This window comes from Oreochromis niloticus, linkage group LG1, assembly GCF_001858045.2.
Source record: "Oreochromis niloticus isolate F11D_XX linkage group LG1, O_niloticus_UMD_NMBU, whole genome shotgun sequence".
In the NCBI taxonomy this organism is placed as follows: Eukaryota; Metazoa; Chordata; class Actinopteri; order Cichliformes; family Cichlidae; genus Oreochromis; species Oreochromis niloticus.
Genome location: NC_031965.2, coordinates 25,684,020 through 25,705,175, shown reverse-complemented (window position 1 = coordinate 25,705,175; position 21,156 = coordinate 25,684,020). Strand labels below are relative to the sequence as shown.

General features: G+C 40.6%; 1 protein-coding gene across 4 annotated transcripts in view; it reads right to left on the bottom strand.

Moving 5' to 3' along the window:
- galnt2 (UDP-N-acetyl-alpha-D-galactosamine:polypeptide N-acetylgalactosaminyltransferase 2) overlaps window positions 1–21,156 on the bottom strand; it is a 68,751-nt gene that overhangs the window by 5,995 nt on the left and 41,600 nt on the right. For 2 of the 4 annotated variants that reach the window (XM_019359552.2, XM_005458945.4), the window contains 12 exons: window positions 16,932–17,085; window positions 14,243–14,341; window positions 14,087–14,154; window positions 13,924–13,989; window positions 13,658–13,779; window positions 10,445–10,532; window positions 9,257–9,344; window positions 9,036–9,139; window positions 7,139–7,265; window positions 3,024–3,116; window positions 2,158–2,241; window positions 959–1,112 (listed from right to left, as the gene is read on the bottom strand). In XM_019359552.2, coding sequence (XP_019215097.1) covers window positions 959–1,112; window positions 2,158–2,241; window positions 3,024–3,116; window positions 7,139–7,265; window positions 9,036–9,139; window positions 9,257–9,344; window positions 10,445–10,532; window positions 13,658–13,779; window positions 13,924–13,989; window positions 14,087–14,154; window positions 14,243–14,341; window positions 16,932–17,085 — 1,247 coding nt within the window. The remainder of the gene's footprint in view (window positions 1–958; window positions 1,113–2,157; window positions 2,242–3,023; window positions 3,117–7,138; window positions 7,266–9,035; window positions 9,140–9,256; window positions 9,345–10,444; window positions 10,533–13,657; window positions 13,780–13,923; window positions 13,990–14,086; window positions 14,155–14,242; window positions 14,342–16,931; window positions 17,086–21,156) is intronic. The other 2 variants (XM_019359561.2, XM_003454487.5) reach the window with 1 other exon arrangement.

The window sequence follows — 21,156 nt, the reverse complement described above, 5'->3', positions numbered from 1 at the left end:
TGCACAGCCATGAACATTGCACGGTTTGACCTTGGGAATACTGGTACATGTCCTGAACATTTTCCACTTGTGAGTAGAACGATGGACTAAGCCTTTCCAGGCTGATGGGCAGCAACAACTGCTTCTCTAAAATCATTGGTGATGTCTCTCCTCCTTGACACTGTCCTAACACAAACATGCATGAATGCTCCAGACCAGCAGATACCTCAAACTACAGCTTCTATAGAGATGGTCACACTTACTGATGATCAGGTAATCACGTGAGTATTTATCTAATTTTAAGACCCGCTAACAGAAATAATTTGTATTAAGTACTGATATGCAAACCTTAGAACTGAAAGACTCCAATGACTGTGAGAGAGAGAGAGCAATAATGCCCCTCAAAGAGTCCTGACTTGTTGGCGTCGACCTAAAAGTTTCCCCTCAAAACATGTTGTCAATGCTGTCCAGATATGTTTCTTAGCTGTATTCACTGTATCTATGAAGCAACACTGGAAACAGTAAAGACCTGCAAATCCACAAGGGTAAAACAAGACATGTAAAGCCAAAAAAATGCCAGCGATCGCTGACTCGAAGCGACAGCAGTTTTCTTCTCTACACCTGTCATTCTATTTCAGGATTTCAAAACACAAACACTCCTCACAAACTTACACACACAGACATAGTGTGTATCCTCCTTAAAGTGCTCCAAGAGCTGTACATTTGCTCTAAGAACAATGTTAAAATGCTGTTATGCACTACTCTATATTTAAGTTAAAGTTTCAATAGATCTGCTCTACTCCAGTCTTAATAACCTCTGTGTTTAAACATCTTTGTCCTTTTGATTACAACAGTTTGACTTTAAGTATGGCACTGTGACCTTAAATACGTAAATCCTTTATCATACCCCCTGTGCTTTCACCACATGTACACCACTTGGCACCCACGAATCTCTAAGGTTAGGATTTTACAAGCTGACCTGGGTGTCCCCTCGTTGTAACGCTACCTGGTTTCCCCCCGCATTGTGACATTCATAGACGCCGACCACGCCATCAGCAAAGTGACCCAGGGTGTCCAGGCAGTTTCCTCCCTGCTGCAGGGCTCCGAAAGCAATGTCCTGGTGATCTGGGACCCTGAACACACACACGAAAAAGTGTTAATGAAGCGTGTATTCAGTTTTTCAAGCTGTTAAAAAGCCAAACAAAGAAAGGCCGAGATACAGCAAAAGAGGAAAATAGTCAATTTTCTTCTGACAAAACAGGACAATGGGGCTTTAATGTTTCTGTAAAAGTTAAATTATTCAAATTAGAAGCATTAAAAAGGTGCAATTTTAGTGTTCTTCCCCCTGTGAAAACATAAAAGCAAAAAGTATGCCTGAGATTTAATGTGGTTTTTATGCTTTTAAAGATTGTTTCACTGTGCAGTGATACACCGTGCCCCAGGCTCATGCTAAATTTGAATATGCTCTCTGAAAGTCCCACTCTGACCAGTTGCACATGTGCATTTCGCAGATATGCAGAAAGCCCATGAACCTATCAGCAGTAGTTCTACTTTATTATCCTGAGACATCTGATGGAGAAGATTTGTCCAAACAACTTGAACTGTGCCAGTGTGCGATGGTGCTTCTGGTATTTTAAAAATAAGGTTTTTTTGGCAATCCTCAAAAAAATCTTTGTTTTTCACCAACGCTGCTCAACAGATTTAGATCTAAGCAACTTTGTACTTGCCTAAAACTACATTCAAACTCAAGGTTCACCTATCTGACAACCTGGAGGAGTACCAGAGTCTGTGACAGTGGCCATAACTTTATCTTCAGGGAGCAAAATGTAGCAACAACGCTGGGTGCAATCTAGCAGTCAGATTTAAATCAGAGGTGCTTTCTGCTGAACTTGTGCACTCATTCACATCAGCCACTAATTGCGAACCTGAGAACCGTGTGAAAATGTAATAATGACCTTGAATCATAACTCCTGGTTGGGCATTAGTGTCACTGCAGTCTCATTTGTGTATAAAACATCCCGCCACACATTAGCACAAAGTCATACTTCAAACTTCTGGCTGAGGAGTGGTCTCCTAACAATTTGGTGAATGTAATTCAGTTTTGATTATACAACATTACATGTCATGCAGTGTAACACCGGCTCCATCATATTGCACAGACTGCCCTCATTTTCTTACCTCAGCTCAGGGTAGACATTCTCCAGGTACCATTTGAATGGCTTACAGTTTAATCTCTTCTTCATCTCCAAACGACTCTGGATACTGAGGGAGAGGAAGGAGATGGAGGAAGAGAATTAAAGGGTTGAATCAGCTGTGGTTTCATGTTTAAATTATACGCCTCGTCAGTCGCTTTGTAAGGGCAGAGAGTGGAGGCTCGGGGCATGTCTGAGTCTAGATCCTTTGGGGAAAATATAACTGTTTGGACTGACACTAGAGGGGAGATGCCAAGTCTGTTCCCACAAGGTCACATAATAAGCATATATAGTGCTGTCTAGCTACTCTGGTTGAATGCGAAAGTGCTTATTGCTGTGTAGACTTCTGGATGAGTGGCATAAAGCAGAAGGAAACTAGTATAAGGGTGAAAAGCATTCCTTAACACACTTACAGTACTTACTTTGTCCTGCTGGTGGCATAAAACTAAGAGGATCACAAAGTCAGCAGGTGTCACCCCCTAAAGAACATGAATGTCAATCCATTCAGCAGCTGTAGGTATTTTTTTAATGACGGATGACTGACGCTGTCACTATGCTTGAAACAATCCTGCGCCAACCTTTTTAAGGAGCGTTGCCATCCCTTTAGGGCATAAATAACAGCAGCGTTTCCAGTATTGTAAATCAGCCACTGACTTTTTGTCCTCTTCTGAGCTACATTAACAACCTCACTTAAGTATAAAGGGAAAATTACACCTTTTATGGCTTACATTCTGCTAATTGGCAGTACAATTATAATTATTATGTCCATTCAAGTGGCTGCCTTTGTAATTTTATGATCCAGCTACATTATTATGTTCAACTCCCACGGGGCTAATACTTCATAGTACTTACTTCCCATAGGGGACATTTCTTGCTGAGGGGACAGCAGCATAGTAGAAGTTTTTATACTCGTCCATCCACACCTCTGCTGCTCTCCTTGTGTTCCTGATGGATGGGTGAGAAGAAGAAAATGCACAAAGGTGAGGGAGACAATGGGTGAGGATAAGACCAAGAGTCGGTGAGGATTAAAAAAAAAAAGAAAAGAAAAAGAAAGAAAGACAGAAAGGTATGTGGCACACTGCACGAGTCCTGAATGGACGTGTCTGTTTGGTGGTTGTGACACACTCACTGCCTGCTCATACACCCCCGACAGCCATCAGAGGGCACAGTTATCCTGGCTGTACAAATGTGAATGTGTGTTTATTTTCCCTGTTATTGCAGCCGTTGGTCAACAGCGTGTGCATGCTGCCAAACAAAGTGTTGACGTGTGACATTTGACAATTTGTCAGATTTTTATTTTTCGAGTGATGTAACCGACTTCTGTCAGACTACGTGTCGGCTGGAGTCAATAAAATACAACTCAATCTTTGCAGTCTAGAGCACCTCAAAGTATGACACTAACAGTCTTTCCTTAGACTGAATCAAGACAAGAGAAAGAGTGCAACGATAATTATAGCAACGGGGGTTAACAGTGAGACCTTAGTCTTCTCTGGCTCTCCCAGTTTGAAAACCTCAGTACTGGAACCAGTTTACATCGGCCTCACTGTTTCTGGATTGCACAAACACTATTTGTGCAATCCAGTTTCTTAGGCACAGATATGCTCCTCTGGTTCATGCAGTGTCTCATAAAGTAGGATAACATAGAAAGTTAAACAAGCACTCCAATTATTATTTTTGTGAATTTTCAGGCAATTATTTCACAGTTCAGACTTAAAAATAGGGTTAAAACAGTTAGCAGGGTTAATTATAGCCATAACTGCAGTACAATCAGCTTCATTATGTTTACCTGTGAATCCCTAAAGTCTAAATGCTTTGACCAAATTATAGGGAAACTAAGTGCCTCTTTATGTGATGTCAAAAGCAAAAATTATGACACGCTTGCCGGATGCCTTTCATATTCTACAGAAATTCTCTATAACCCACAAGTTGCGCAGTTTTAAATAGCGAGCAGTGGTTTTGTCTTAGTGAGGCTCACATATTTCTAGACATTTCCAAACTCGGCTTCCACTTACTGGAAGAGAAGCTTCAAGAAAACAACTCTTCTAACATCTGAAGGTTACCAGCGGCCGTGGTGACACTAGATGCCCTATCATTATTACGGTATTTTAAGGGTTTATTTTGATGCGCAGTCTCTCTGTCTTGCAGAATTTTTTTTACTCTCATGCACCTGCATCCCCAAAACACACACACCACACACTGCAAACTTTATTTAGGTCCACAGGGGCTTTTTGTCACATAGCAAGCTGCTGCTGCCACAACATGCCTATTATAACTCTGCTGTGAAATGCTGCTCCCTGAAGAACAATTACAATGTCATCCAGGCAGACAAAACAGGTGCCGTCTCCGAGGTCCCCAGAGTCACTGCAGCAGCCACAGCGATGCTGTCTGGGACTTTATTCAGGCTGAAGGGCAAGGCGCTGCCTCAGAGCACAGATGAAGCTGCTCTGCTCTGTAATAGAGAACTCCGCTGCACCCACTGATTAATAAGTGATGTCTTCGATTGTTAGGAAGGGTTGTGCAACTAATATGAGACTGTGTTCAGTGTTATGCAACTGATGAAAACATTAGCAGTCCACAGGTGGTGTCTAATCTTTGACACTGTTTGAATAAATGTTGGTTTAATGTTGAATTTCATCCACATCCACAGTTTCTTTCCCTCTAAGGGTTCTACCGAGCTATGAATTAAATCTCTTCAGGTATTTGTATGCAACTAAGTGATAAGAAGGGGCTGAAGTCAACTAATACCCCCGACTCAAAAATAGGAGCTACTGTGGAATAGGCACCACACGTCACCCTGATATGCTCTTTATTTCTTGCTCCCCTTTAAAAATATTCATCACAGCCAGTACCAGAGTAACCGCAGTCATTTCAAGCTCCTTGTTAGCTGTTTGTTTATCCTCCCACATGTTTACCAATCAGGACACTGAAGGTTTGTTGGGCTCATTATCAGGGGTGGTTACTCATGGTTTCAAGAGACAGATCCATATCTGCCCATGTAACATTCTCCACTACTCGTGTTCAATGTTTATGGTGCCGCATATATCACAGCCTAAAGGGCAGCACATGGAAAAACAGATTTTCTTCACTTTTCTTCACAGAGTTTTTATTTTTTTATTTTTGAAGGAAATATTCCTGTTTAATTGATGGTACTTTGTTTTAATTACTCAACGCTGATTTAATTCTCAGAGCGTTAGTAAAACTCAATAACTTGTGTTTGGTAATTTACAAACCGCAGCCACAGAAAATAATTAACCAAAAGAGACTACTATACTGAAACCAAACATGATCTGTGCTCATTTCCAGCTCCATAGTTTTACTCCAGGACTCAGGCGAGTAATTCACACAACTCACAAAGAGAAGTCTCGTTTATCCTACACACTAGGTCTTGGTGCAGCCCCTCAGGTCACCTGCTGTCTGAATTAAGCCTTTTTACCTCTATTCCTCCTCGTTTAAGGGTCTAAGCAGCAGGTGGGTGGAGCTGTTGTGCTCACAGGCAGAGATGAGCATAGTACTGATATGCCCTCTCTTTGTTATCACAGAGAGCCAAGATTAGAAAAAACTGTCTGAAAAGGAGATTTCAGAGCAGACGGACACCTGAGCTTTGGCTTGCAGAGACTATTTGACAGTACCCTGACCTTATAAATATGAGGATCTAACATTATAACTGTATATTAGGCTATAATATATATTTGTACATTGCCTTTAAGCAAATAAGTACATTACTGAAATTAGAAGTGCTTTAAAAAGAAAATCCAGTATAAATATTGAAAAACCATCATCAAAATGGAAAGGAAGAGCTTGAACTGCATCTATGGTAAAAAGTATCATAAAATGTCAAGGTTTTTCTGAGGCTAGTAGGTCACTTAAACATCAGCTGATTGACTGTATTAGCTGTCAGTGAACTGCAGATTTAAAACAAACAAACAAACAAAAAAGTCTTCCTAACCCTGTGAAAGTTGGGAACACTCTCAGCTAGTCCTTTTCTGTGCGGTTGTTCTGCTGCACAGAAAAGTGTAAATCAAAACATTTTCAGTTTCAAGCTAAACAGCAAACTCATCTGCTGATGAAAATCACGTGACAAGACAAAAAGGCCCCAGAGGATCCAGTAAATGAACCTTGTGGTGGGAATGTTTTCTCAAAGGCTGTTTCCAAATTAAATTTAGCGAGTGAAATTTGAACCTCAGGATAAACATCCTCTGTATATGGTCTTGAAATGTCACTACAGTTGAGTCAAACTGTCTCCTAACTTTAACTGACTCTTAGAAATGAAGAGTGGGTTGTGTTAGAGCAGGTCACCATTTGACAGAAAGATCAGGGGTTCAATCATCGTCTTCTCCGGTCTGCATGTTTTAAGTGGCCTTGGGCAAGATTCTGCAAACATAATTGCTCCCTATGCATGTGTGTGATCGATAAAAGCAATGTGGCCTGTACTGTAAAAGTGCTTTGAGTGGTCATTAAGACTAGAAAAGCATTATATATAAAGGCCAGTCCATTTGGACTGCATCTCTGTCCATCAGAAATAGCCTCCACATTTCTTGTCATTTACAGTGAAACTATTTAAATATAGAGATTTTCCCTCCCATAATGTAAGGAGAAAACTTAGATTATTTTTGATATATGCTCAGCAGCAATAATAATAAATAAATAGAATGAATTCATGTACTGCTATTATCCAAAGCTCTTTGCGTTTGATTACCCATTCACATACTGATGATATGGAAGGCTGGGCCTAACCCCAGAATGCATTGGGGCGTTGGTGTTTTTCTGGATATGACAAATAGAGAACTGTGTGGCTTCACCTTCTGAGCTAAAGTCACCAAATAAACCCAAATGCATTAACTGTAGTGTCATTATGGAGATGCACAGGCTGCAACATGGGGAATTTTGATGAACTATATGATGCGTGTAACCTGACTGGCTAATGAGTGTTCAGCCCTCTTGTATGTGTGTGTCTGCATGTGTGTCACCTTGCAAACACAGTGCCACTGCCACCCGGGAAGGTATAAGGATGCTGCTTTCTGAAGACGTGGCCAACTCTGCTGCAGGGGATGATCTCCAGACTGCCGCCACACTGCCACACACGAAATGAGATCTCTAAAAACACACACAGACAGACACGCAGGCAGAAAAAATGAATAAAAACAGGTAAATTAATTACTACAAGCCAAGAAAAAGTAGTTAAGTTAATCCACATCTGCATATAATAAATGTTTGGAGTGTGTTGACATTGTTAGATTTGCTCTCCAGCATTGTCAGCATTTGAATGAGCGTTCTTTAAATGAGCACAGCAATGTCTGAACTGTCAATCCAGTTCTGATTCATTGGACCGCCTCGAGAGGAGCCTGAATCACTCTGTCAGCTGTTTATTCTTACCGATTTCCCAAGTGAATTCAGACAAAAGCAAAAGGGAGACACAGCTGCTATTATATCATTGTACTGTTTGCAAATGAGCTGTATTGTGCACACTCTGCACTGACTCTAAACATTATTACACTGCCACTGTAATTTCCTAAGATCAACTGTACTAACGAAGACATCTTTTACCTAGATATAACAACCAAATTACTGAAGGATTTTCTATTATCTCGTTGTTGGCATGGGCACCCAGATGATCTCATGAGTTGATCACAGTGTGAGGCACATCCACGTTGCTGCTTTAGCACCAGATCTCACAGGGGAGTGGAGATTTTATAACTGGGCAGGAATTTGTGGTTTTCTGAGCCAAAAGTGCAGCATTTATGAGGGAAAGAGATTACAGTTGCAAGCTCATTGAAGTCTTAAAGATATAGTTCAACATTTTGGAGATACATGTATTTGGTTTTCTGCAGAGAATGAGATCAGAGGTTTGACATGTAACTGTGATAATTGTATGAAGTATAACGATGCAGTCAGTAATCAGATTATCACTGAGAATACAAACAACAGGAAACAGCAAACCCAGCTCTATCCAAAGCTCACAAAATCCTCCATTGTTTGGTTAGCCAAATCACTGTCCAGCATATAAGGATGTGCAAACATAACGTCAACAGACTCAGTAAACCCGTTCTTGATGCGTTTATGGCATCAATTACTAATTTCAAGTCTTATTAAACATAAAATTACTAAAACAAAAGCAAAAAAAGTAAATAAATCAGGCTATATTTTAGTGCAGGGTTATTACATTATTTAAAGTCGCTACTGAATGATCAGATAACAGCAGCAAAACGCTCGGCTTGAGCTCGAAAGAAAAAAAAAAAGGGACTTCAATTGATTTGTGTCATCATCGAGTTTCATTGAGAAATATAGCTGGGTGTCAGCATAGAAACACATTTTCATTTCTGCATAGAAATGAAAGTGTATGTGCAGTTCTAATAATATTACCTAAGGGAAGCAGGTATAAGGTAAAAAGTATTGGCCCCAACACGGAACCCTGTGGAACACCGTGGCTAACTTTAATGTGTAAAGAAGAAAATAACATTTAAATGTACAAATTTGGTTTGTTATGATTCAAACCAATGCAGCACATGCCCTTTAATGCAAACAGACTGCTCTAGTCTCTGTATTAAAAGTTTATAACATTTTATACATTTATCATTTTATAATGATGTAACATCATTATACTCAATGGACATATAGGACTGTGCTATTAAACTTGTTCCAAGAAAGCAAATGAGTGTATTTTCCAAAACACTCATTAAAACCTTAAAAGCCTGGAGACAAAACGGGAAAGGCAGGACATACCTGCGACTTCACTTGACTTTCCACTTTTAATACCTGTGTTTTATGCAATTTTTGATTCTTTCACTGATCAAGACTTTCTGTTCTTGCGACATCCATCAGACACTTTCTTCAGTCTACCGTGAGCTTCTAAATTGCAGCACTCACCGAGATTTTCCCCTCCCCATACATCCATCATCATGTCATACTTTCCGAGCTGCTCAAAGTACTCTTTATCCATGACAAACAGGCCACCTGCTATCATTGGTGTCCTGGAAGGGCAGAAAAACAAAAACAAAAACAACAAGAAACAAAAAAATTGAGTAGATTAATACCCTGTTAGTTGCATATGATACAACGTGTAACTTTTGAAAGTGTGTTTGCCTTACTTTATAGGAGCGATCGGGTTGCCTTGTCTGGCTCGTCTCTGCTCCTGAGTCATGTAGTCCCATTTAAACACCAAATTCCAGTCAAAGCCTGCCAACATAAACACACAGACAAAAAAACAGCACAATTACGACCATTATCTGGGATTAAGTAGCAGTCTGGTTGTATAATTGGATTTGGCAGGTTCATATTAGATGACTGGGTAAATCAGCAGTCGCCTGATTTCACAGGCAACTGCTGTAACTGTTTAAGTGTTAGCAGAGAGAGTTAAACTAGTGTAACTGGCATGTATCTGTTCTACAATACACTGCAATCAGCACAGCCAGTACACCACTTTGGCTTTTACATTAATATACCTCACAGATCCACACAAAAAAAAGAAATGCTGCAAGACAAGTGCCAACACTTGCTAATCCAGCCAAATTAAGAATGCAACTGCACGGCAGTTTCACATTCAGAACATTAAATTTTTTATTATGTGAAGTCATAAATGTATTATTAATATAAAAAAGTGTGTTTTTTTTATTTTTAGCTATGAGTAGTTCTTCCATTTCCAGTGTGCATTGCATTGTATGTAAGCTATAGCCATCAGCATCACAATGGAAAAACAAGGACACATATGTAAAGTCACATATGTGACTCCAATGTCTCATTAATGTCCTTTCTAGTTATCATCTAGTGGAGTTATACTCAAGAAGGCACATGCCCAAATCAGTTGGATTGGACATTAAACTGTCTTTAACCCACCAGCTCTCCAGTACAAAGTAGGTGTGATGTTCCATTCAGCCTATGTCAGAATAAAAGAAGGAACTGTCTAAAAGATTCACGATGAACAAGTGGGGATCATGTGTGCTGCCTCCTGAGATAATAAGATGACATATGCAATACTTTGAAGAGGAGGCACTGCTCAGTGAACATTTCCTGCTGAGAAACAGTTTGAAATATACCATGTTCCTCAGGAGGCCTTGTCTTAAGTATGAGAAATACCTGGAGAGAACAGTTTATGAACTACAGCACTGGATGCCAAAACACCTGGTCTTAATGCGGCTGTGAGATAACAACGGCAATTCATTGTAAATGAAAAGCATTAAAAAGCAAATCCTCTAAAACCGTAATAAATGCAAAGCCTCGCTGTCAAGCTCGACTGACTAGACTACACAGAAGTCGAGTGTGTCTTTTGTGTACTTTACCTCCTTTCAGATCGGCAGAGGCGCCGACATATTGAAAGTTGTCCATGTTGATGACATCAATGATGGGAGAAACTACTCGTGTCTTATCCTGAGAAGGAAACACAGAGACAGTAATTAAACAAAGACACTTCAAGGATGCAGGTTTGGAATATCATCAATAAATATTTACTACAAGTCAATTAAAAAGGACTAAATTATGCAGAACTACAAAGGACTCAGAGCACTTAACTCTGTTTGCAAAATTTTAGAGCATAAGTAAATATTTCCATCTGTACGAATGACTCGTAAGCTTATTTTATGTTCTATATTTAGTTTACTGCCACGTTTATGACGTAAAACTGAACGTAAATCAGCCATTTCCTACCAACACCAAAACAAACCCAAGCTTTAAAATCACCCGGCAGTTTGAAGAAAGGATTACTCAAGCGGCCTGAATGACGAAAACAGAAACAGCTTGCAGATATTGGGGAGTTCATTTGTTTGAGCCTGCGACATTTTTATAAGACAAGGTTTCACAGTGTATGGTGGGATTCATTATTTAGAGAAGCAGCTAAAGCAAAAGAAAAACAAAGTCAATTACTCTGACAGCGCAACGTTTCAGACTTGGCTCCAGGCACTTATTAACGAGGGAAAAACAAAACAGCACATTCGGGAGGATCAAATGCAGAATCAGACTATTTTAAGTCAAATCAGATACATTTTTAAAGCACAACCTCAATTTTATACACAGTGTCCCATTTCAGATTAAGATTACAGTCAATCATGAAGCTCCTTTTTGAAGTCTTTATTTAAAAAAAAAGGCTTCACTCTAAATATCACCAGACTGTGTATCTGTAAGAGAGCTCAGTTTGGGTTTATAAAGTTTTTTCTTTAAAGAAATAAAAATCAAATTGCCAGCCCCAAAAGATAAAAAAATCTTGTCACCCATCAAGATCTACGTGTCTCACACTGTCAGGTTTAGCTGTGATAATGGGCTTTTATAATGAAAACAGTCCCAACATTCCAGTGTGAATGAAATGTAGTCATGCGCTCCTTGTTTCTCACATGAATGTTAACAAGACACTGACTGATTATAAGCTCAGCGGTGCTGCTTTGTAGCCAACCCCAGCCTCTGTTAAAGGATTAGATGGAAAAAAAAATGAATTGGATCAATTTTATGCATATTTTACTGGGATACACTGGTCAGGTACTTTATCAGGTCAACCTTGCTAGTGTGGAAATGGATCCACTTTTGTCTCCAAAGCTGCTTTAATATCTCGTGGCACAGATTCGACAGGGTGCTGGACATTGCTCAAAGATTTTATTCCATACTGACATGACAGCATCACAGAGTTGTTGCAAATTTTTCAACTGCATTTCCATGATGGGAATCTCCACATTATATCCTAAAGTTGCTCTATTGGAATAAAAATCTGGTGATTGTTGAGGCCCTCTGAGTACTTGTGAACTGTGGTCATAAGGGGTCAGCACCAATACTTAGACAAGCCGTGGTGGCCAAACAATGCTCAGTTGGTAGTAAAGGGTCCAAAACTCTGTCATTACACTACCACCAGCCTAAACTGTTGATACAAGGCAGAATGGATCCATGCTTTGACCAGATTTTGACTCCAACATCTGAATGTTGCAACATTTTCCAATCTTCTATTTTCCAATTTTAGTGAGCCCGTCTGAACTGTAGCCTCAGTTTCCTGTTCTTAGCTGACAGGAGTGGCACCCTGTGCGGTCTTTTGCTTGGTGTAGACCATCTGCTTCAAGGCAAAATGTGTTGTGTGTTCAGAGATGCTTTTTTGTATACCTTGGTTGTTACAAGTGGTTATTTGAGTTACTTTATTTTTGGGCCATTCCCTATAAACCCCAGAGATGGCTCTGTTGTTAAATCCCAGTAGATTAGTAGTTTATGAGATACTTAGGCCACTCCCCCTGGCATCAACTACCACGCTACATCCAACGTCGAAAGTTAGCAGGTTGTCTTGACTGTATCTACAAACCACTGAGCTGCTGCCATGTGATTGGCTGAATGGATATTTTTAATGAGCTGTAGGTAAAACGAGTACCTAATAATAAAATGACTGTGAGTGTTCAGAAACTTTCCCCCTAAAAGATTTATTTTGTTTCCAGTGTTGAGCATTTTGTAGTTTGTTGGCTGTTTTCTTTTTAGATCAAACTATGGTGTCATCATTTAAACCATTTATGAGCACAACCATAATATGTGAACTGATTTTCACTTATGAATGGTAAATGGAATGATCCTTATATACATTTTTTCTATTCTATTTGAGCACTCAAAGCACTTTAAATAACACGTTCCTTTCACACACATTCATTTAAGCACTTTTATCTACTCTAAATAGTTTCTAACATTGACACGGTGATACTTTGGCATGCAGACTGGAGCAGCCAAGAATCAAAACACTACACATCTATGATGCTGACTAAAGATAACAGGTCAGTGCACAAGAAATAAGACTCAATCCAGTGTAGTGTTTACATGTGTCAATACACACTGACATAACCGACTGCCTTTGTTTCCTTCTATTGGTCTATAAAATTGTTTACTCTGTCCCTCTGAAACCAATTAAAAATTTCAACAGGTTTTCTGGGCATTTTCACTATGAATGAGTTGTTTATATCACACTTTTGCTTTGGAACGGCTCCACAGTGTAGTGGTTTACACATTCTCCCAACAAGCAAAAGATACAAAGTTCGTATCTTTCCCGGGAGGAGAAACAAATCCCCTTTGGGTTGTGTCAGCAAGGCGTACAAACTTGTGGAGCAACACACCATGGTGACCCCTTAAGAATAAGGGGGGAGTTGAAAGTAGCTTCCTTTTTAAATTTTTTTATTCTGCTTTAGATTTTAAACCAATTAGAATCAAAAACAAGGCTCCATGCAAACATAACTCAGTTAAAAGGGCACTTTTCATTTCAAGCTGTCGTATTAGAAGGAAGATGGCCAAAGTGCAACAATTTCACTGTCTGGCGAGATCTTCTTCAGAGTGTGCTCTGACTGATAAAACCGAAAATTCAATGCCAGTCTTTAAGAGGAAAAAACCCATCTAATTTGTATCTTAACTATTGTTTTTCACTTGTTTGTTCACTGGGGCGTGTGCTCAAATGTATTATAATGATATTAAGATATGAAGTTGTACTCTGTGTGTGTGTGTGTGTGTGTGTGTGTGTGTGTGTGTGTGTGTGTGTGTGTGTGTGTGTGTACCTCAGCCACTCTTTCAAGCAGCGGCTCTAGCCAGTGGTCATTACATTCACAGTGAGAGTCCAGGAAGGTGAGGACTGGTGCTGTGGCAGCATCTGCACCACGAACTCTTGATCGCATCAAGCCTGAGGGAAGTTATGAAAAGAAGTGTGATTAAAAACAACAGTCCTGCTGCCAGACTGAACACTTTCATCCCACATGGTGTGCAACAGCACTGAGATTTCTTTCGGGCATAAAAGTTATGATAAAACCTTTTTCTTCTAAAGTACCTTCTCTGCGGTCATTTCTCAACACGCGTACTTTCTCAATCTTCCCCAGCAGCGCTCCATCCTCAGCTGGAACACACACACACACACACACAGAGCAGTGATGTTTATTTGTATTTTTACACTGATGATGCTAGCTTTGTTTGCGTGTGTTCACACAACTCACGATTATCACTGTAGTCATCAACCAGAATGATCTCTTTGACCAAGTGAGGTGGACTTTTCTTCAGGACACTAAACAGAGTGAGATCATATAAAAATGCAGCACATCTACCTCAGAAATTGAAAAGAAAAGTACACAAAGCTCAGTATACACGCCTACCTGACCACAGTCCGCAGCAGAGCAGAGCGAGCCTCGTTGTGGAAGGTGATGACAACGCTCGAGGCCGGCAGGTCTGACTTCCACTGCTTATGTCTGCAACTGCACAAAAACAAGACAAAAACCCCCAAATACATAAAAATTTGGAAAAAAAAGAAGAAAAAAAATATAAATGCTTACATGTGTAGACAAACACGCCCACACACACACACACACACACACACACACAATCACGTCACCGAATGTGTGAGCCAAGCTGTGAGCTGGAACTGCTCAGTAAACCGATTTTGAACACAATAAATACGATGGCGCACATAGTGACACTGACACACACACACACACACACACACGGAGAGGATGCAATGACACACACTCTCATGGAGTAATGCTCTGCTGCGGCTGGGATTGACACTGGGTTTATCAGACCGTGGGGCAAAAATCCCATGAGATGACGGATGTGCCTGTGTATGCGTGTGTGTGTGTGTGTGTGCGAGCATGCCCAAAAAGACAAATCCTGCACCGAATTTAAAGTAAGGAACATGAGTGATAGGGCACTACATGAGAGCAGAGTGACAAGACAGAGTGGAGAAGGAGGGAGCCGATAAGGGCATGAAGAAGCATGGAGAAAACTTTCTACTCCATCTGTCACTTAACTACAGCCACTCTGTCAAACCTCGAGGTAAAAACCCAGAACAGATACGTTTTACAAGATCACATGTGAAGGTGTGCCATTAGTATTGGCTGTGATACTTGCAGAGTTGCTGTATTCCTGTTAATTTCTACTGGGGAAAAAAAAGCATCAGAGATTCAAGTCATTTTGATCCTGCGTTGAGAATAAATATCTGCTTGGGCTGAAACAAAAACAACTGGCCTTTTGTTTCCCTCCTGGAAATGTTTCACAATGATTGCTGCAGCCCGCTCACAAATTACAAAGACATCGATACCAGATCAATAGGAGACACATCCTTGCTCTTTTTAGTAGGCTAATGGCTCCAACTGTCTAATTTTGACCAATATATGAGTAAGGCCAGATGACTACTTTAACCACGGCAGCTGGACTAATCATTTAGACTATTATGCAGTATGTAAGTAACACGTTTGGAATCCTCTTCTTTTTATATAAATAACATCAAAAAAGTATATTATCAACATATTTCAAGGTATTTCACAAGCAAAGTATGGAGGGGTGTTTAGAATTCTAAAAGATTATAAAATAAAACCACAGAGAATTTGAAGAATTATCTATGGAGCAAAATAAAAGCTTGGTACTTGTCATGAATATGACCTTCATGGCTTCAGGGAGCACTGGATGAAAACAAGCAATTCTGTAGTGGAAATATCTGCATGGCCTCGGGGACTCGACCAAGAATCAGCATCAGTGAATGCAGTTTCTCTCTACATTAACAAAAACAACTTTAAACTCTCCCTTCGCAAAGAAATAAAACAGCGATCGGAGTTCTTTTAAGAGCAACTGAGGTGGAGAGGAAAACTGGAGGCTATTTTCTGTAGGATATGGGAAAAAAGGACTTGTTTTGGAGCAACGTCTCTGTGGTCATGGAGATTAAATAATTTTCTGGGCTGACTTGCTCGTTTCAGCAAGACCATGGCAAACCACAACCTGCGCGTACTGCAGCGGCACAGCTCCACCGTAAGTGTTCATGTGATAAAGCCTGTAGTCTCAGTTTTTCACTCGCTAAAAGCATTTGGTGCATCAGTTCTTACATCCTTACAGTGGTGTTTAAAGACAAGATGACACTGCACCCTGTCACAGCTTCAATGAAATCTGTTGATAGGCATCAAATTGAATGAGAATATACATTAATAAATATCTTAGTTTAAACATGTGATATGGAATCTTTGTATAAATCATTTAAACCCTATATCGTACCAAATATAGAGGACTTAAACTTTCACCACGACTTTTTTTTCTGCTTCCTTCTTAAGAAGTTATTTGTTAGTATTGTTTAGTCCATGTGAGATATATCCAAGATAAAGAAGTCTCTACAAGTCCAGGAAATGGCTTTCCAAATATTTTGGAAACAGGCTTGGATACTGTAAATATAAATCCCTTTTTCTGCTGCTGTAGTAGAAAAACTTGCTCTTTAGAGTTTCAACACTTCAGCGGTGCCTGTTCTTTAGGTGTAAGGCCTTTCTGATGACATTTTTTCACACAATCCAGGGATTTGGTCTTTATTAACAAAAGGGTAGTACCAGAAGTTATGACATGTAACCAGACTCATACAACACTAATGGAGTTTTCACTGCCAAAAAGGAACTTGGCCTGTTGAGATCCAAGCTGGCTAAAACCTAACATTCTTCTAATAAAAGAATCCAAACGAAGTCATTTTATGATTTTGTTTTGTCCGTTATACAAGCAGAACAATAAGGAGCCTTTACAGCCTGTGGGTTTATTTTAGCACTAAGGCAGACAATGTCTGCTCCACTGCGACTTCCTGGTTTCCACTGTAACCACAATAGCGAGAGTTCCTGAGAGATCTTATCCAGTCTGGGACCAATTAGTCAAATCAACCAACGTGATAAGACAGCATGTATTTGCAAAAAAAATCTTTCAATCACCCGTGAAAAAGCAGAAAAGGGATGTCATTGTGTTTCACATATCAGCTGTGTGTGTGTGTGTGTGTGTGTGTGTGTGTGTGTGTGTGTGTGTGTGTGTGGTGACACAGGTACGTACTGATCATGTCTCGTGTCGGGTACAGCTCTGTCCATTCGGAGTTTATCGCTTTCCACCTGGTTGAACTTGTTTCTGGCGTAGGGGTCTTGACCTGGCCGGACCACCGTGGCTCCAACATACAAATCCTGGTCAAAATCCTGCCAGCGCACCTTACCTGGATGGACACACACACACACACACACACACATTAGGCACATCTCCAACCAGAGTTATTCACAGTACATGCGAGGCACACACTGCTTCCCAGTCAGTTCTGTGACAACTTGACCATAACCCCCCCCCCAAAAAAAACACCCTCATTTATTTGAAGGTCCCATTTCCTTCAAGGTCACCTTTTTGTGCACCAGCAGTGACTTGATTTTGGGTTTGATGTGGCCAAAAAGCGGCATGCAGCACAGGTCAGATCGTTTCCCCTCAGGACATTACAGCAGAACTTTGTGTTGACAGTCTGGCCCACAAACCTGTGAATGTCCACGCTCCTACTTCGGCAGAAAACTACTCTTTGATCTCTCGGTCATAGCCGGAGACCCAGCTCTCATCACAAGCAGCGATCCTTCACAGGACATTTGGGTCATTTTGAAAGAGAAGTTGATGTTTGTATTGCCAGGGAACAACCTAAAGATAGCAACCCTAAAAGGAGCGCAGGTGTGTGTGAGAAGACAACCTTCAAAAGGTAAAACTGGGTAAACTTAAATCAGGTTTGCTTTCTGATTCTAACCTCAGAGCTTTTTGTAAAAACGCCATCTATCGTATGATAATATAAAACCTACAAAAATGGTATTTTAAATATTCAAATGCACTCCAAAATATTAAAAACGGCAACAACAACAACAACAACAACAAAAAACTGGTGAATCTAGGTTTTAATATGAAATAATTTCTCATGTGAATTTCTGGGAAATCACGTTAAATAAATACAGCACATCCAAAAATAAAAGCCACCACCAAACGCGATATTAAAACCTTCAACAAAGGATGCGAACGCGTCTGAGGAATGAATGGGATTACAGATCAGTGGGAATATGAAATGTAGGCGGCAGCCTGGCTGATGCAAGAATCCTTCACGACTGACAGCGAGGAAACCTGGCTGCTTCAAGCTGCTGCTTGACGAGGCAGCGACATGGCACTGAGGAAAGCTGACATGAAATTTATGCCGCCTGTATGCGAAAATACGCAGGAGACAACTCAGCCGACAGGGCGAGACTACTTTGGTAAAGCCAGGAAACACAAAAGAACATTTAATATGCACCGCAGACAGTCAGGAGGGGGGGAAAGTACTTATTAATTTGCTGCAGTTTAAAAACATGATTTATAAGATCAGTATAAATAAAAATAATCTTTTTTAGTGTTTTGTATCGTGTCTGTTTGACCAAAACACTGCAGACTAAACAGAGAAAGCCGTCATGTTTAATTTCACAGTTTATCTCCGACTATTGAGACGCAGACACCAATAATAATGCAACTAATTAGCTGGGTGCAGCTGCCACGCTAACGACTCGAGTTAAGCATATGGCAGTGAGAGATTACACCATCTCCCAGCATAGATGAGCGCGTGCATGGCAGAGAAGTTGGAGAGCGCGTGTGCGTCTGCGCGCGTCTCCTGTGGCAGCACGTGAACGTGGTTCGCGTGTCAATTAGCCGAAGCTCGCGACGATGATCCGCTCGCGACTGTGTAACTGTGCCTCGGAGACGCGTGCGTCAGAGTGTGTGATGTCCTTGCTGATATCTGTGTTTAGTGGCAGCGAGTAAGCGATGTGATGAAATGAATGTTAAACCCGGTTTGATTACTCCGCTTCCTTCAGCGGATTAACGCTCCGCTCTCTCCGGGTTTACCCCGTTTTTCTGATGTGTTCGCGATACCGCGAGGCCTCTTCGGCAGATACATCCATGTGCGCTCAGCCTCAGTCTCTGTCATGCAGTACTGGTCAATGATGCGATCCGCTGGCTGAAATTACAGCTGTTTGAACAGCTTTCACTCTCACTCCGACTCTCGGTCGCTGAACTGTTTCGGCCCACTGTGGCTGACTGGTTGTTGTTTTTGTTTGTTGCCGCATTTTGTAGAAATCCCTCGTCGCGTTTCCAAGTGATGCAAACTGACAAAAAGGATTCAAGCTCAGTGTCATTCACCCAGTCTGTGCTGAACCACGAGCCCTCACTGCCTAGCAGACAGCTCAGAGGGCACCAGTGCTCGATGTGTATTTAATGGATGCGTTTCAATTGAGATGCACCCTTTTTCCCTCATAATTCCTGATTCCACTGCCTGAACTCCAGACTGCAGCACCAATCTGTGCCACTGCTCCCATGCACCAAGTGATGCTGTTCAATAATAAGGAAGTGATGCATTCACGAACCTGCCACTTATAGTCACTGAGAAGGATGTTGACTAATATGCAGAAGCTAAAAGATTCCCAAGTTATTGAGTTTGGTGTTACTGAAGCTGTGTTACTAGTTTACGCTTAAGTAGGGAAAAGGCTGCTTCCCCATGTGCTACAAAACACTCCAGCAAACTCCACGTAGATTCATAGGACTGCGACTGCTGAAAATGCGCCCACACAGAGTCATTTATCAAGACCTCGATTCACTACGGCACTTCATCTATAAATAAATGAATACTCTGACCAACACTGTCACTGTCTGTGTCTTATTCAGCAAATAGCTAGAAAGAAGTAGATAAATGGAAGGACATCAAATCTGAATTTTTATAACACGTTTTCAGCAGAGAATTGGATCGCTCCACTTGCAGGGACTGAGATTAACACAGCACAGTTGGCTAAAGCTTGTGACAAGTTAAATCACTATAATAACAGAAATATGCGCTAAACACACAGACTGAAACAACTCTGTTGTTTCACTGGCACAAAGACTAAAACGTTTTGGGAAGAGGTCGAGGTGACGCGTGAGAAAATTTGTTCAGAAAGAAATTCCACTGGACTCTGAGCCGCTTCGACTCGTTTGCATCCACAAGAACATAAATATAAAATGTAAACAAAGTGGCGTCAACTAAAGTTGTAGCCAAAAATCTATAAAAGCATCATTTTAAATAACTACACTCAGCAGCCACTTTATTAGGCCCACCTAATCAGCAAATCACATGGCTGCAGTTCAGTGAATTTAGGCATGTTGACATGGTCAAGGTGATTGGGGAAATAATTATTTGATCCCCTGATGAATTTGTAAGTTTGCTCACAAAGAATTGAAACTCCCCCCCATATCTGGTTAATCGCACCAACAGGTGTCACCTTCTCACCGAACTTCTTACTGATGACCTTGTAGCCTGTTCCAGCCTCATTCACATCTACAGTCCTGTCCCTCGACATCATCTGACAGCTCTTTAGTGTCACACATGGTGGTGGAGAGGTTGGACTGAAAGAAACTGATTTTGTAGACAGGTGTACTTAATGCACCAATCTCTAGGAGCCAGAATTCTGGTTGTAGGAGTTTAAACACTTTAACTTGTGTAATGAATGCGTTTTTTTTCCTGTTTTTTTTTTATCTGTCTCAATTAAAAAAAAATAGAGATTGATCATTTCTCTGGAAGTGAGCAAACTTACAAATTCAGCAGGGGATCAAATAATTATATACCCCACTGTGAGTCTGAATGTGGGATGGTTGTTGGTGGCAGACTTGAATACAGCAATATTTTCCAGCACTTTGGTGAATCGAAGCTATGAGGAATTAAGGGAGTTCTGAAGGCAAAGAGGGATCAGCCTGGTACTGACAAAGTAGCCGGCGAGCGCAAATAAATGTTTAGTACCAGACAAGACAAATGATGCCAAACGTTCACTAGAAAGAATAACACATACTGAGAGCTTTGAGGAGTTTTTTCTTCACTTTGTAAAGGATTCGGATCTGGAAGAGGGCCAGTGCAGGCTTGTTTTGACTTCTCTGAAAAAGATTTTTTCTTCTTGTTTCAGAGGATTTGGATGTGTTGAATAGAAGGAGCATGTTGTTGCTCCCTCCCCATCTTAGTCTTTTTTTTCCCTTGTTTGAATAAAACATATTTTTGGCATGCTCAAACGGTAAAAAGATAACAAAACGCTTAAAAACAACCATGAAAAATAACAAGGCGTCAGTGCAACAATGAAACATTTCTAAAATACTCAGAGTGACACAGTTTAGTCAGTAAATTTAATGCTTTATTTTTTTTAAATGAAGATCTGAGGTATCGCCTCACCTTTTTACTTTTTAATGACTGTCTGAGTAGGATTAGATAGAAAAGAAAACA